Below are 17,404 nucleotides of genomic sequence, written 5' to 3'. Positions count from 1 at the left end.
ACCAATTATCATATTGTGAAATTCAGTTCACCATGCCGTTGTGACGAGATGTTATCTCCCACGCCTTGTATGCAGGAGATCGCTCCTGAACAAAGAGCGAATAGGTCAGCGGGCTTACCTGGTTTGAGTAGTTTAAATATAAATTCCACTCGGGCAATTTAAAAAATGGTAACAAAATGTAAGAAAATATTTTCATAAATTGAGTTTAGCATACAGTTTCTGAAGCCAAGCATACATTTACACGACACATGAACAGTTTGCAGACATCAAATATTTTATATTGTTTTGAAATTTACAACTGGAACGATGGAACTGGTTGTGTTTACAGAGTTACAGATAATAAAAATACTGTATAAAGAGCAATAAACAACTATTACAGCCACTTATTTTTCAGAACCGGCAGAATGTTTCCTTATCATTATTTGTAATGAACATTTACACACAAACACAATTACTAGACTGTAAAACGGAATTATATTCATTCACCAACAACCGTTGCTGTCACACACCAATATAAGTGACAATCAATGCTTGCACAATCGTGACATCAGCCAAATGAGGTCACCTAGCAATTGCTGGGCACATAAATAGCTGAATCTAACACAAAGACCTTGCCTTATTGGGACTTTCACATTACTTCGTGTTCTATTGACATAATTTTCCCATAATAAGGTAATTACTTTAAAATAATCCATGAGTTCGGATTGTACAATTGTTGGTAAATGTAAATACCTAAGTGGTTTGTCCAATTTCTGGGTGTCTTGAAATGTGGTTGTATTTAGAGGCTACACAACTCCAAATTGTATTGTTTGGTGAAGATGTTAATAATTTATTTTCATGAATCCCTATAGATTCTAATAATTGCTGTGTCTTTTACTCATCTTGTTTTGAACGGTTAATTATCAGAACATTTTCCTGTAGCTCCTAATGCACCCAAATTAGATACATCAGTTCCGCTCTTCTGTTTCTTGAAAATAATCATCCAGTTACCTGGGATTGCAAGTTGTTAGAAAATGAATGAACTTTTTTAACAGAAAGCAGAAGTAGGTTGGCCAACTTTAACCATTTAGGGTCAGTCATGGAGTAACTTTATTGTTTGAATGTATCCATATGTGCTGCAACAAAAGTTATTAGTATTCAAACATACGACAGCTGTACTATAATAACATTATACTCTATATAGCTGGTTTGTAATATTAGACATACATATGCTCTAAATTCATTAAAGTGCTCCACTTAATATTTTGTGTAATTTCAAGAAGATAATTGTAAGACAGAAACAAATGTAGCTTATATATATATGGTGTATATGTGTGTGTACATACACAGCCCATTTTCAATCCACTGCTGGATGAGAGCATCTTTCCTGTGTGTTATTTGACCATACTTTATCACACTGGTCATTTCGCGTCGGTGAAGGCGAAACGCATTGATGCTGGACCGTAAAAGTACAATACAATTTATTTTATAGCAAAACAATATGCAAACAATGCCCAACTAACCATCCACTCTCTATCCAAGATCGGGTGCAAATTTACCCCACTCATCCACAGGAAAAAAATGTGAGAAAAATCGTAGATAATTGAAATTATTTGCCATTCAATTCCAATAATCTGCAAAGCATGTGAGGATAATTTTACGATTCATTTTCCGGCAGCCAAGGCTGGGAAATAGGGCCGGTAATTATCCATGGATAATCTGCAGATACCCCTAGATTTGCCAGGCCTGAAGCCAGATCCAGATGTCTATGCGTGTCGCCTGTATGTGGCAGTTGATTTAAAGTGTGTGTCACCCGCAGCATTTTTTTATACGATACATTTTGCATTGGTCTCAAGTTATTGGAGTTATTTGCCATTCCACATTGACTGATGGGACAAATTGCGGATGATGGTGGATACTTGTAAGGATTGGGATACGGATAATAGGAGCTTATGCAGACCCTACAGCTCCCATGGATAATAGGAGTCACGGTTAAAACAGTCGTAAATAAGAGGAGTTTTCATGAATATACTATACATTAATGTTTGAAGAGAACTGTTTCCTTTCAGCTATGCATTGGAAGTTACATATATAAATGACATATTTATTATCTAATATGGTAAGTCACATTGCTGACCTTTTTATCTAAAATAAAACACAAGCAAAAACAAGGGAGTTCTAAAGCCACAGTTTAAATAATGTCCAAAAGCCATGCATGTCACGTGGTCCATATTCGGACATTGGTGGAGAGCCAAGAATTATAATACAGACCGATAAATAGGATATTAAGACTTTTGGGATACATTTACCGTTTAAAATGTGCTATGCCAATCAACTATATTTATTTATTATTAGGTAATTTTAAATGGGTTTTACTAACATTACAAAATCTTTAACCTTTTTAATCTGAGCACAAACTGAATGCACACACTTTTGCACATGAGTGGAATGCGTTCCAAACCAAATACGAAACTAAAATTCCATGCCAGCTAAGTCGCCACAGGTTATTCACCTCTATTCATTTCCTCACCAGTCAAGGAAACGGGAAAACCAGAGTACTCATACTGTGTAAAGGTTAGACGAATGATGCAGGTTACATTCACTGTTTTGATTAGAATTGGCAGGTCTGGATTGCTGCACTGTTCTGACAAATTAATGCAGGCACATTTCAAAAGTGGTTAGGCAACGATGTACTAGAGAAAACGGTTGGCCTGATTGGCTACCCATCCTTGCGCAGCCCCACATCTCTCTTGCCATAACCCCACCATCAAACGGTCTCAGCAATTGTTGTATTCCATCCACCACTCATGGGCACTGCCCCCTTGGACGAACTACAATGCAAAACTGTGGCATACCCTTACTTATAAATAATTGTCCAACCCTACATATATACAAAGCACGACGAAAAATAATATCATAAAATTTTTGTGTAACTTATTAACAGTTAGCTATTAATCACATGTATACTAATTTGAAGTGTTTTATTTTATTAATGGAATAGCAATTAACAACATTGAATATAAATATTCTTTGAAATGCTCGATTTTTTAGACTTTTTTAATATAGGATACTATTAGTATTATCATAGTTTTTTTTTACATACATTCTTTACACTGCCATTCCAGGTCTGATGGACACTCAACTGCACCCTCGGGAGGTGCTGGATGCTGCTTGCGGGCCGCGTCAGGTTTTCTGCGACGGCACCGCTCGGCAGGGCTAGCTGCCTTGGCAGTCTTGCTTGATGCACACGGCTTGCCGGTCCGCATAGCCGCTGTTGCCGGGTAGTGGGCACGAGCACACCGTGCACGTGTCGATCCTCACTTCGTGTCCGGCAGGGATGACGCGCGTGTCCGCGTAGCAGTTCGCGCCTGCATTTTCGGAAAGGGACGGGCGGATGTAATGATGGGAGCATCACAGGCGAACACGAAGTGCGGTTAGGTTGTGTGCGCACTTCCAAACAAAAGCTGTCAAATGCACACAAGTGCCCATGAATGATATATGAGTCTCGCGGGGTTGTGGGAAGAAGCCACGCTACCTTGAAATTTCAACCACGGTGCATTCGTGCACAGCAGCCCCACTAAAGATGTCGCCTTCACTAAACTTACAAGTTTGTTTGATTGAAATGTTGCAGCACCAGAGTAATACGAGTGCTTTATAATGATTTAAAGCTTTCGTGACTGCAGGGATTCATATTCTTGGTTCTTTCGGTAAAGTCACGTATAAAGGAAATGATAAAATAATAAAAATATAAACAATAAACAATAAAAATTCTCACGACGATGTGAAATCGACACCTGATGATGATTGCTTGTGTTGCAGTCGAAAAGTCGTGAGAATTTTTATTGTTTAAAATTTATTATTATTTTATTATTTCTTTTCTACGTGACTTTACCAAAAGAACCAAGAATATGCCTTATAATGGTTCTGCAATATTGAAAAGTAATTAGGGATGATCAGCACAGTTTAAAGCCCTGCTATGGCTCTCTCAAGCAGAGGTATTTGGGAAAAATCTGTGCATCTGTATGAAGACAGATAGCCCCACGTCATATGAGAAATTCTTAGATCCTGTTTTGATCGACCACATAGCTGGTCTATGCAAGCAAAAGTGTGCATAAGGCACATGCGTGTATGTGTAGCTGTAGGCGTGAACACAAACTACAGATGGGAACACGCGGGTGGGTGCTTACACACACCGATGCGTGCTTATGTATTATTACATTTAATGTGCAACAAGCACACATACGCACATGCATGTAAGCACAAACAGCCACACGTGTATGACAATCCAGTCGAAAATGAAAGCTGTGGTGGAACGTTGGGCTGTTGTATCGCCAGTAGGAAGGAGTTTTCTCATATACAGGAGGTGGAAGGTAGGCTTGGGACTACTTGCACCGACGATAGGTGTCTGAATGAAATGAGATGAAAAAACGCACAACCCTCTTTGCGTGGCTAAGAACTGCCGTTTATTTCCAAGCATGTGGCAAATGTTCTGTCTATAGTTTTTTTCTCTTTCAAATGAATCGTGTTTACTTATAGTGTACGATATGTTCAGTGTTTTATATTAAATATGGCACATGTTAATACTATGCAATGGCAAGAAATACCAGTGGGTAAGTGGTATAGTGCTAGCACAAGTGCCTCCGAAAACAGTTTGTCTATAATGTTCTGTTCTCATAATCTTGATCGGAAGAATATTGTCATGAAATGAAGGTGGTGAATGTATGCACACAGCACGTGCACATTTATTCACAACAAAACATTATGGATATGTCATATTTACTGACAACAATTCAATATCTGCCAGAGTTAGGCAGTCATTATTTGAATTTTACATAAGTGATTAAAATACTAATTATTTTCACACATCTAAATTTGGGCTTTGCTTTCCGAAAGGGTTTATTGAACATTCATTATGCAGTATTTAAAAATCAGTAAAAGCTGCCAAAGCCCATTGATTGTTTTTTTAAAGAATATTATGTCATGAAAACATTTGAGCACTGAAAATGCAGGGCTTTTTTTATCCCTTTCTAAACAAAAAGGCGGAAATGCTGTTTATTTGAAATTTAATATAGTACAGTATCGTATTTAAAGTCATTTATTTTATACAACATGATCTGAAAAAATATGTATATATCCTGAGTTTCTTCTCATGTGTGGAATATCAGCAAATGTTGTATGCATTGTGTACCATTTTAGCAATACAATAAATCAAAGTAACACAGTGCAATTTTACCAAATAAGGACGTAAATTGTGTGACTGCGGATCATGTACTTTTATTGTGCAAGGTGTTGTGATGTAAACAGATCAGTTTTCAAATGCTATTGTTGACGTATATTTTTGCAAACAAAACTGCCTCGAATGCACAGTGCAATATTTCTTTAAATTTGGAGCATACGTTCATTTTTTACATTCCAAAGCATCTGTGGTGGTGAGCATAACGCTCCCTCTCTGAAGCTTCAATGAGAAGCAGCAGGTAGGCCCATCAGGGGCTATCGCACAAGCGATTGATTTACATCAGGGATGCCCAAATTTGAACTGTGGACTCACGAAGTACTTATAAGCAGTCTGCAGTATGCATCGGGCCTTGAGATTGACCAAGCGAAAATAAGATGGGGAGATGTTAACTACCTCGCCGAGTATGCAGGTCATGGGGTTGATCCCGACCCTTTCACCTGCTGTATATTTGGAGATTGTGTCATCTCCGTGGTCGTGCCGATTTATCTCCAGGTCCTCCGGTTTTAGAGTATTTGGCTGCTTTACATTTCCATATGATAAGCCACTCCGTTGAGCTATAATTTGTGGTCAGGTCGCTTCTGAAAAAGAGCTGTATAGCTCAGTGGGCCTTACTTGGCAAAAAAAAAAAATTTGTTAAGTAGATCAAATTAGGGAATTTCATCCCCAATGCTTGTCTTTGCTTACCAAAAGGGCTGCCACTGCTTGAAGAGTTATCAGCGGGCTATTTTATTTGCGCGTGCCTCTGCGAGTTCTTTTATGCTGCTCACATTGCTTGCCTGCCAGTGTTGTGGTTAATGTGGTGCCTCTCATTGGGGTGCCGAGGATGAATCACGGTTGTCCAAGGGCAGGGGAATTGGGTACGGGCAAAATGTAGCCCATAAGCTGTACATCTTAAATTAAAGTAGTGCTCATTGAATTATTTGTAATTGAGGGGGTGGAGGAAATAATGAGGTGGCAAGGGGGATGATGTAAAAGGGTGAGGAGTTTGGGGAAGATGAATAGAGGAAAGGGAGCCATGTCCTTACATCGTGATGTCCTGAACCCTGGATGAAGTGACCAAAGGTGTTTGACAGCAGTGGCATTATATATTCTGTTGAGTCGTTCATTGAAAGGTGCTACAAAGAAGGGCCATTTCCTGAAACGTTGCCGATTATATATATATTTTTCTTATAAAGCAGTGTTGTTGACGAGTTTTATTTTTTTATTCATTCAGAGGTGATTGTGAAATTAAAAGTTTGGCAGTGGTACAATACTTTACGTGAATAAAAGAATGTTAATCGGAGGTGAGTGAGCTTTAAATGGAAGGTGATGTCTATCAAGCATATTTCTATGCTGAGTGGAACAAATTATAACATGCTATTGAAGTGATACAGTCTTTGAGCAGAGGTTCTGAATATCTGGGCAAAGACAGACATCCTGCTTGTATATGTCTGAACAAGACTGGGGGTACATTGAAAGCAATCAAGAGAAGTTGTTCAAATCTTGCTCAGTGTTATATATTTGGTTATATATTTTTTATTTCGACAACAAAACGTGGGCCCAGTACAACCCGTCAATGTTCAATAGGAGAGGGACAAAAAAACACGTGGAAATTTCCGATCGATGCCTCGAGAACATTCATAGCAGGGGTGAAATAGGGCCTGCTACCCCAAACAAGTGGGGACCCCGCGTAGGGGGAAGAGTGAAGATTTGATATGGGAGGGGGTAGGGGAGGGAAAGATAACCAGCATACGAAGGGAAGACCAGGGATAGGGGGATTGCTCAGTGTTAGTTAACGAGAACATTTATGGGTAGAAATATAAATTGCCTAACATGTAGGAAAGTTCATTTTTATCTTCATTAATTAAAAAACATGACAATTTTACTCTGCACAAGAAGCTCAAAGAAGCTGGTACCATCTACAGACCAGCCCCAACAGCTACCTTGTATGCGGACAACAACCAACCAATCCTAAATAAACAAGAAAAAATGGACACCTGGACAAACTATATACACAAGCTCTTTGGCGCCGCGAGAACACCTGCAGAAAAAGACCAACAGATGTCGAAAGACGCTCTACACATTTTAACATCAGAAGTAGAACATGCAATCAAAACAGCTAAGTCAGGCAAAGCGTGCGGGCCCGACACAATCCATGTAGAATTGCTAAAACTATTAGACAGTAACAACATACGACAACTGACTAACTGGTACAATCAAATATACAATGGCAATAAAATTCCATCCGACTGGCTACAATCCATCTTTGTGGCCATACCAAAGAAAGCAAAAGGCCGGAAATGCGAGGACTACAGACTGATAAGCTTGATGAGCCACGTGCTGAAAGTCTTCCTGAAGGTGATCCAACAGCGCATACGCTCCACATGCGAAAATGCATTGAAGAACACACAGTTTGGCTTCTGCAAAGGACTAGGCACAAGAGAAGCAATCTTCTGTCTACAGATACTACTACAGCGATGCTACGAACATCAGAAAGAAGTGTACATCTGCTTCATAGATTACGAGAAAGCCTTTGACTCAGTAGACCACGACCGACTAGCAGCTCTATTAAAACAACTGGGACTAGATAAAAACAACATCAACTTCATCATTGCTCTTTATTGGAAGCAAACAGCCCAACTCCGATATGACAACGAATCGACAGACCCAACCCCAATACAAAAAGGTGTACGACAAGGCTGCCCACTTTCACCCAGTCTTTTCAACATCTACTCGGAGCAGATTTTTGATCGAACACTAGCAGATAAAAACATTGGTATTAAAGTCAATGGATAATACATCAACAACGTCAGGTATGCCGACGACACTGCACTGCTGGCCGATTCGGAACAAGACCTACAACAAATCTTGGACGAGGTTGCCACAGAGAGTCAGATATGGGGCTTACGAATTAATAAAAAGAAAACAAAGGTTATGAAGGTCAGCCGAACTACAAGCGAAATAACAATCAAACTTGGCAGCGAAAAATTGGAACAAGTACACCGATTTAAATACCTTGGTGTAATCATTGACGATCAGTTGAACCATGAAGTCGAAATCAAGAGCAGAATTGAACAAGCAAGGCAAGCATTTATTAAATGGAAAACACTCCTTGCAGACCGCAACTTGAGTACATCACTGAAACTGCGCACACTGAAATGTTACATCTGGTCAATTTTGCTGTGCGGAGTAGAGACGTGGACACTGACAACAACAGCAACAAAAAGGCTCGAAGCTTTCGAGATGTGGCTGTATCGAAGAATGCCGAAAATCCCATGGACAGCCAAAACCACCAATACACAAGTTCTGCAAGATATGGGCACTGACAGGCAACTGCTGAAGACCATCGTTAGCAGGAAGTGTTACTGCCTAGGCCACATTGCCCGAAACGACCACAAATACCAGCTATTAAAGCAAATCCTGGAAGGAAAAATCGAAGGGAAAAAACGACCAGGACGGCCAAAAACGACATGGCTCAGTAACATCAAAACATGGCTACAATTAACAACAGCACAAACTCTACACGCCGTGCTAGAACGGGACCAATATCATCGTGAAATCGCACACGCCGTTAGGCAGCATTAAAGAAGAAGAAGAGTATATTGTACTGAAAATGCCTGCTCATTCTATATCTAAGGTCATCTGGCAACCAGCTGATTAACATGGTACAGAAGAAAAAAAACACTCAAGCAAGGCTTCAGCTGTCCCACAGGCAGAGTTATTCTTTTAGAGTTACTGTAGCTCAAAAATGTTGCATGCAGTAATGCAACGTGAAACTAATATTTTTTTAGTTTCACAAGTGACGTCATCACATCTATCTCTCTATTTAAGGAACGAAACAGGGAGATTTCTTTACAAATCTGGCTGTCGCCTGATGAAGCTAATTATAATTAGTGGCGACACGTCGTAGTGGGTTCCACAGAGGCGCACACTCAATCTTGAAGGCAACACGTTTATTCGCTAACACAATGGGGTAACTATATAATCGGACCAGGTTAGCTAACACGCTGCCTGGTCCACGAAGTCGTGCGCGAAGACCGAAGACGTAGCCGGCGGATTCCATTCCCAGAGACAGCCGAGATAGCTCTTGGAACTCGGCCTTTATGGGCCGCGGTGTGGCCGGGCTCCACGCTTGGCCACGCCCCTTTCCAAAACCTTCTCGGGGACTCTGGTCCCATCTCACGTGTCCCTCTCACCCCCTTTTGGGGGCCCCCTTGCCACCTCGTCTGGTCACGTGCCCTCTCGGGTTCACCAAAACTATCATGTCCTCACCTGACCTCTCTCTCACTGTTACCAGAACTATGACCCCTAGGGAGCCCTTCCGTGCCATACTCCGGTGCGAGAGAGAGGCTCCACATGTGCACTACCACTCTTTTCTCAGTACTGGCGCTACACTACAGTGACTCCATACACGTCACTACACTAGTAACGAATTGGCATGTTCTGTTTACGTGACGCACCTTACTAATTGGCTGTGTCGGGTGGTGGCAGGTTTAACGGCACATTTATATGTACGCAATCTAACCCAAATAATACTTTACTATGAACGTGAAACGTTCATCTTGAATAAAACTCCAGGCAGAAAGTGGCCGGGTGGGTCAAAAGCTCAGCGCCCTCAGGTGGCACCGCTGAGACTGCCGGTTTGACTTCTGCTTTTGATTAATGCACACCACGATTACACCCTATGTGTGTGGGGTAGTCTGCCAGAAGTCTTAAACGACTTCACAGGCAAGTCAAGTTTAAAAGTAGCAGAGCCACTGACAACCGACTTGGTCGGTGATGCCATCACACCAATCTGATTGCAAAGGGAAGAAGCGGGAAGATTTAAATAATTAATATGGCACATTAGGAATGGACCACTCTTAATTATTTCCTCGGGCAGCAAGGGAGTAAAGTGTGATTTTGTGAAAGTCATTATATGCTGTGCAGTACATCAATGCAGGTGTAATAGTGTTCCAGGAGACTTGGACGCCGGGGTTGGAGGCACACGCATTTATTCCGTGTCGGTACAGCACAACACTGACATACAACACTGGAGGGGGTATCGGCCCCCTCACCCGTCTAACTGGGGATACACTCTCTAGCTACGCCTAGCCTACCTCTGGGTCCTCCACTAACGGGCTAGGGGAGGCTAGCTAGCCCGACACTGGTAAGTCGGGCTCACGGTACCCGGAGTCCCAGACCAGCTCTTACAAGAGCACCGGCTCTGGCTCTCGGGACCACGCCGCTGGCTCGATCCTGTTCGGCCCTGATAAGGGCGGCGATCCAGGGGAGTCCAGGGCTCTATCTACGACGATCTTCAGTCTTCACTGGTTAGCTTCAACATCTCTTCCTGAGCCCTCCGGCTCATCCCCTTTTATACCAAAACCCCCGCTGAGGGGTGGGGTCCCGGGGGATCCCAGCTCCGAGTCAGCCCCCCCAGGCTGCCCGGTGCGGACGTCGCTGGGAGCACCTTCCCGTGCACCGACATAGCCACGCCCACTGTGTTTCTTTCCCATCTGATCCCATTGTATAACAGCCCCTCCGTAACACCCCTACACAGGTGTGAACACCAGCATGCAACAACTGAGTTTGGCCTGTGGGTGGCTGGCAGGGTTATTTATGAACCGGACTTGTACACCAGTCATGTGGTTAATGGCGACTCGGTTGAGGATAGCTGTGTGTGACACACGTGCTGTTGCATTTTACAGATTTACTACAATAAATGTGTTTGCCCTCGATTTGTAGCACCTGCCCACGTCCTTCATTTCGAGTGTGCAACATATTTTGGAGAGCCTGGCAGGAGAGTTTCCCAGACTTCACTGATGGGGATCAACTCTTCCAACGAGACGGACCAAGCAATTGTACAGGCAGCATATGTAAAGACAATCGTGCAAGGATCTAAACGGTCTTCACATCATGGCACTGTAATAACTGCAGGACAAGGTCAGTACTGCTTTGAATCAGCTGCAGAGAGCCCAGCTTATGGAAACATGCAGATATTTGAATTTTTTCCATGATGATGAGACTGGTGATGATGCGACTGGTGAAGATAAAAGCAGACGGGCTTTGATTCGTATGGCAGAAAGAGTACTCGATGAAGTTGAAGACCAAGAAGAAGATGATGGGGCCTGTGCATATGTTCAAAACCTGCTGTCTTTCATTGAAACAATACAGCAGAAAGACAAAGACGGGAACAGGTCAAACACTGCCACCACCAAAACTATCTGAAGATATGGATGGTGAAATACAAGAGTCACAAGAAAAATCCAGAAAACCCTTGAGGAAAAGGAAACCTCAAGTGAAGGTGGAACAAGAACCACAGTAGCATTGGATTCCGTACGAATGGCCAGACTAGGAAATGTGCCGGAAGTCACAATATGGAGATAATTCAAGATCTCCGGGCAGATTGGTGAAAGAGGGCAGAAAGACAAGTTATCTTACACCTATATGATGCACCAGATCGACAGAGGAACCCGTAAGGGCCATGCTGAGTCCGACATCATTGAGGCAGTAGTCAGAGCAATCAGTCCTCTTCTAAATTTGAGGTAAATGCTAGAAATTAAAACTGCTTTGACTATTTACAAGTTAAAAACCATGTTGAAGGGACACTATAGAGAAGAAAGCACATCTGATCTCTATCAGAAGTTGATGAACATCTCTCAGGAACCAAGAAAAACTGCACAAAACATTTTGTTCAGGGCTATCGAATTAAAAGACAGACTATTATTTGCATCTAAAGAAAAAGGAGCTGATGACCAGTACAATCCAGATTTGGTACGCAGGATATTCCTGAGATCGATTGGCACAGGATTCCTCAGTGAACCTATAAAATTCAAAATAAAGCCCCATATGGATGACACCACTGTCACTGATGAGATGCTGATTGAAAAAGTCAATGAAGCAGCCAACTTGGAACTTGAGAGACAAAACATGCTCAAACAGAAATTGGCGCCCAAAATCACTAGGATGAATGAACTTGCCAGCTGATTTGAAGGGTAATAGGGAAGGTTGTCAGCAGGACTCACAGGGATAATTTAAAGTGGTTACATCACCAATACAACCTTCAAACCATGGAAATGTCAGGACCAAAACAGAGAAGGCAACAAGATATCTGCAACTGAAAGGCCATCTCGAGATGGGATTGAAAATACGGTAAGCGAGTTAAGGGCTGAAGTTTCAGAGATCAGGAGGAGGTGACAGGATGATATAACTCCATACACAAAGCGAGGACAATGGAAACAACCAGCCCAAGACAGAGCAATGCGACCAAGAGGCTGTAGGATGTGCCAAGAGGCTGTAGCAGGTGGTACATGTAACCATTGTTTCAAATGTGGCCAGCCGGGACACCTGGCCCATGGATGTCGAGCCTCTCGACAGCAGCAGGGAAACTGGCGAGGGTTGCTGCAGGGGGACCAGCAGTAACCTACACGCCAGGGTCCCATGGGTGTCAGTACTGTTTATGTGAAGAGAATGATGTTTACACTATGGGGACCTCATTTGCCAGTAAAAATATGATAATTGGTTCTTTACCCTTCTATCTGGCAACAAAACTGACACCTTTTTGCAAGGAGTCATGTTTGCATAGACCGCAATACCTGCAGTCATAAATACAAACAAAAGACATAACTCTGATAATGTGCACTGTCCTTGAAGTTGATTGGTCCACACCCGAGACAGCTTTCCTTCGAGCCTAGTCTCATATGGGTTGGACCAGATGGCGTCATCTGGTCCAACCCATATGAGACTAGGCTCGAAGGAAAGCTGTCTCGGGTGTGGACCAATCAACTTCAAGGACAGTGCACATTATCAGAGTTATGTCTTTTGTTTGTATTTATGACTGCAGGTATTGCGGTCTATGCAAACATGACTCCTTGCAAAAAGGTGTCAGTTTTGTTGCCAGATAGAAGGGTAAAGAACCAATTATGAGAATGATGTTGTACGACTGCAGAAGTGCCAAGGTTGTCACACAGCACAGTACTGCTCGAATACCTGCCAAAAACAACACTGGCAAGAGGACAACGTACTCTGCAGAGCAATCAACACATTACAGAAGGAAACAGAATGTCAAAAGACACCAGAGTGGAGGAACCCAAATATTGGCAAGGTTAGCTTTACCAGGTCTAAATGCAACAACAGACTGTTAAAGTTAATTGGGAAAAGATGCATGGTGAAGTGTTTACTAGACCACGTATCAACCTCTGCCCTTTGGGACACAGGATATCAAGCCAGTGTAACAAATGAAGCATGGCGAAATGAGCTTCTACCTAAGTCAAGAGTGAGACCAGTTGAAGTGCTCTTGGGGACTGGTACAATTACTGGAATGGCAGTTAACCAAACGTAAATATCATTCACATGCTGGATAGAGGTGGCATTCAGATTGAACAGCAATATACGGACCAGTCAGTGCTTTCTCATTCCAAAGCTGGTATCCAGTGACCCTAGGGTTGCAGAAGATTCCATTATTGGTTTTAATGTCATCGAGGTCGTCAATGGGCTGGTGGAAGGAGGAAAGCCAATTGCGGACCCCGTTTATAGTGGGAATCGTGGGTGCGGCTTTCTCCATCACTCCCAGAGACACAAACGTCCTCATCCACCTGTTGTCTTCTGGCAACCGGGACAGTGATGGTGGGGCAGTCAAGACAGGCAAACAGAGAGTTGTGCTACCACCAGCTCAAGCCACGGTGGTTCGAAGTTGTGCTCATTTGGGACAGCTGGAGGAAGATGAAGTGATGCTGTTTGTCCCTGAAGAGAAGCCCCAATGGCCAGAGGGTTTACACACCTTCATTTCGAGTGTGCAACATTAACAATTGACGGCTGTTAACCGTTGGAAATGGGGAATGGAGGAAGAGAGGATAACCTGATAGAAAGGGTAGTAAAGGATGCATAAGGAGCCCGAGAGATTTCGGGTGCATTCTGGAGTGAAGCCTCGATAAGTATGGTCTCTATGTGTTTGCACATTATCTGCGAATAAACCATGAAGTTGAGCTATACTTACCTCGCCCGAAATCCTTTTCATAAACATGAGTATGTATGTACAGCAGAAGTCCAGCGCTTTAAGTGCTACAATCTTGGTAAAGCTCACCAAGCCTACTTTAGAAAGGGAATGCTTTCCCTGTGATTTATGCAATGTGTGGTACCTGGAAAAGTGATCTCAATAAAGGGCATGTCTTTATGTAATCTCTCTAATGCCCTTCAAGCAAGACTGGGGAAATGTGGTCTTTGTGGAAAGACTGCTATTTTACTGTAGTGCAGATGGAGCACGTGTGGGTAGGAATTTACATTTGAACTTATCCTTCGTATAAATAAGAAATAAAGATGTGATGTGCAACAGAGGATTACTATTAAATTCAGAAGGGCGTTTCCGGAAAAAAATGAGGCAAATTAGTACTTTAAAGCTATAACTACCAAGATGATTGTGTATTTATACATTTATGGTTATGTAGTGGTGGTATTGACGTGCGCCGGCAGTGATGGATCACGGGGCGCGGGGTTGGGCACGCGGTGTGGGCGTGGCATGGACGCGCGCGCCGGTGGTGAGGCGCGCTCACACAAGCTGGGAAAAGAGGATCGTAGCGAGTGCGCAGTGATTGGTCAGATAAGTGAGTACTCTCAGCGACGTCCGCAGGAGGGGTATAAAGGGGGACGCGCGAGAGCACTCGTGGTCAGTGTTAACCAGTTGAAGACCGAAGACGGGGTGGAGGAGGTAGGGGCCCTGTGTGGCTCGGAGCCGAGACTGGGGGGACCGTAGTCCGACGCCCGTGTGGGTCGGGACGGTGGTACCCAGAGCCGAGACGGGCACCCCGGCTGGGTGTGTCCCGGAAGGCTACAGGGCGTAAGAGCCCGTGTCAGTACAGCTGAGTGGGTGTTGGTCACCCGTGTAGCTGAGTGGGTGTTAGTCACCCGTGTAGCTGAGTGGGTGTTGGTCACCCGTGTAGCTGAGTGGGTGTTAGTCACCCGTGTAGCTGAGTGGGTGTTGGTCACCCGTGTAGCTGAGTGGGTGTTAGTCACCCGTGTAGCTGAGTGGGTGTTGGTCACCCGTGTAGCTGAGTGGGTGTTGGTCACCCGTGTAGCTAAGTGGGTGTTGGTCACCCGTGTAACGAAGTTGTAGTTGAGTGGGTGTCCGTCACCCGTGTAGCTAAGTGGGTGTTGGTCACCCGTGTAACGAAGTAGGGTGTTAGTCATCCGTGTAACTACAAGTTGGTGAAAATAAAGAGTGTGCTACCCGTGAAGTCGTCTCCTGCCGAGTTACTACTTTACAACTGGCGTCAGAAGTAAACCTGTCTTCAAGGAGAATGGACACAAGGAAGACTTCTCGTTCCCACGTGCAAGACCGGGGAGACGACGACGTACCGGTGACACCACCCTCGGGAGGAGAGGACGAGGAGTTGCCGCCGATGCAGCACTTCGCGGAAATGGCCGATGCTCCGCCCGCCTCCGACACCAGCCTGCAGGACGCACACTCCCGCCTGGCGGAGTTGCTGCTCGCCGCCGCTGCGATCTTGGCGGAGATCTCCGTTCCAGCGGCCGGTGGAACGCCTGCGGGGTTGGAAGAGGCGGCGCGGCTGGAGGGTTCCCGCCATAAGGCGTTTCGCGCCAAAAGTTTGGGAGTTGGCGCCATTTTTGAGGGTCCGCCTCCGGTTGGCGGGAAACGCGGACACCACGTGGCCAGAGGTCTCCACACAGCGCAGCCCGCGTCATCGGCGAGCGCCGGAGCTCTCCATTTTGCGCCTGCAGAGGGAGCCGACATTTTCTACAACCACAGCGGCGCGCGGGAAAATCGTTCCAACGACGACGACGACGATCGAGTTCTCCAGCAACGATTGCCCGCGCTGTCGGTGTTCAAGGCGGACGGGGGCGACTGGGGAGCCTTCCAGCGACGGTTCATCGCGCATCAAGAAATGTCGGGGTGGTCCGACACCACTGCCCTGCGCGCGCTGCCAGCGATGCTCGACGACGACGCGCTTGCGGCCTTCACGTCTGCCCCGAGGTCGTCCCGCTCAACGCTCCAGGCCGCGCTGCACCTGTTGGCCAAGGTGTTCGGGCCGCCCTCGACCTGTCGCCACCAGTTCTACGATCGGCGGAAGGTGGTTGGAGAAACAACGCTCGCCTATCGCACGGCGCTGCTCGCCCTGGCGGATTCAGCTTTTCCCCGCATGGACAAGGAGGGGAAGGACGCCATGGTGACGGAGCAGCTGCTGGCGCTGGCTCACGGATTGGGAGTTCCCATTAATACGGCGGACGAGATGGACATCTGCTCCCTGGGGATTGCCACGAGTATCCACGCTTACGAGGTCCTACAGCGGAAGCCGACGGTCGTCTGCGCATCGGTGGAGAACGGGGCACCGGCCGCCACGATCATCGGACCTCAGCCTGCTGTGCCTCGGGAGGAGGCCTTCGCTGGTTCGAGGCCGGGGGAGTGGAGAACGGGAGGTCGTTCGCCCACACGCTCCTCCCGCAAGCTGGAGCAACCGAAACCTACGACGTCCCTCGTCGTCTGCTACAACTGCGGCCTTCGGGGCCACGTCGCGTCCGGGTGCCGGGCCCCGCGTCAACGCACCGCGGGACCACGTCCGGACGACGACCAGGGACTCAAGACATCCCAACTGAACCCGGCAAGTCGCGGCACCTCACACGTTCGGTCCACACGCACGGCACGTTCGGGTCGCCGCTTAGCGGTGGGGGGACCGTGTATGGGCGCCGGGGGTTCGGTTCGGCGAGAGGGGTCCGCGTACGGCCCGAAGGCAGTCGAGTGGTCCGAATTGGCCCACAGGATTGTGGCTGCGTCGGCCGGGTCGTCCGTGGTAACGGGGTACATTGACGGGGTTGAGGTCCGGGTGCTCGTGGACACGGGTGCGTCGGCCACTATTATTTCGGACCTTATTTATAATATTCTTCCCGTACAATGTCGACCACTTCTGCCGGTGGACGTACCATTTTACGCGGCAAACGGGGGATCTTTGGGAATCATCGGCCAGATTCGGGCGAATATTTGTATTGGCGACATTAAATTGGCGGGTCCTATTTTTGTATCATCATCGTTGGCCGTTCCTTGTCTACTAGGCACGGACTTTCTGTCTAAAATGCCCATAAAAATTCTCATAGACCAGGCCTGCATTGAGCTTCCGTCGGGTCGGCGGGTTGAGTTTTTGAAGAGTCCAAATAAGATACGCACGGCTTGTGCGACGGTGCAGGCGCTGGCAACCCGGACTGTACGGGTGCCCCCGGGAT

At 45.5% G+C, this 17,404-nt stretch overlaps 1 protein-coding gene across 2 annotated transcripts in view; it reads right to left on the bottom strand.

The window, feature by feature from the left end:
• Nucleotides 1-266: 266 nt before the first annotated feature.
• Nucleotides 267-17,404, bottom strand: part of LOC133345366 (von Willebrand factor C domain-containing protein 2-like) — a 45,727-nt gene continuing 28,589 nt past the window's right edge. For both annotated transcript variants that reach the window (XM_061556061.1, XM_061556060.1), the window contains exon 3: nt 267-3,347. In XM_061556061.1, coding sequence (XP_061412045.1) covers nt 3,297-3,347 — 51 coding nt within the window. In that variant the 3' untranslated portion in view covers nt 267-3,296. The remainder of the gene's footprint in view (nt 3,348-17,404) is intronic.

Source organism: Lethenteron reissneri, chromosome 21 (genome assembly GCF_015708825.2).
Source record: "Lethenteron reissneri isolate LAM-NWPU_2019-01 chromosome 21, ASM1570882v1, whole genome shotgun sequence".
NCBI classification, from domain to species: domain Eukaryota; kingdom Metazoa; phylum Chordata; class Hyperoartia; order Petromyzontiformes; family Petromyzontidae; genus Lethenteron; species Lethenteron reissneri.
This window is presented reverse-complemented; position numbering and strand designations above follow the sequence as displayed.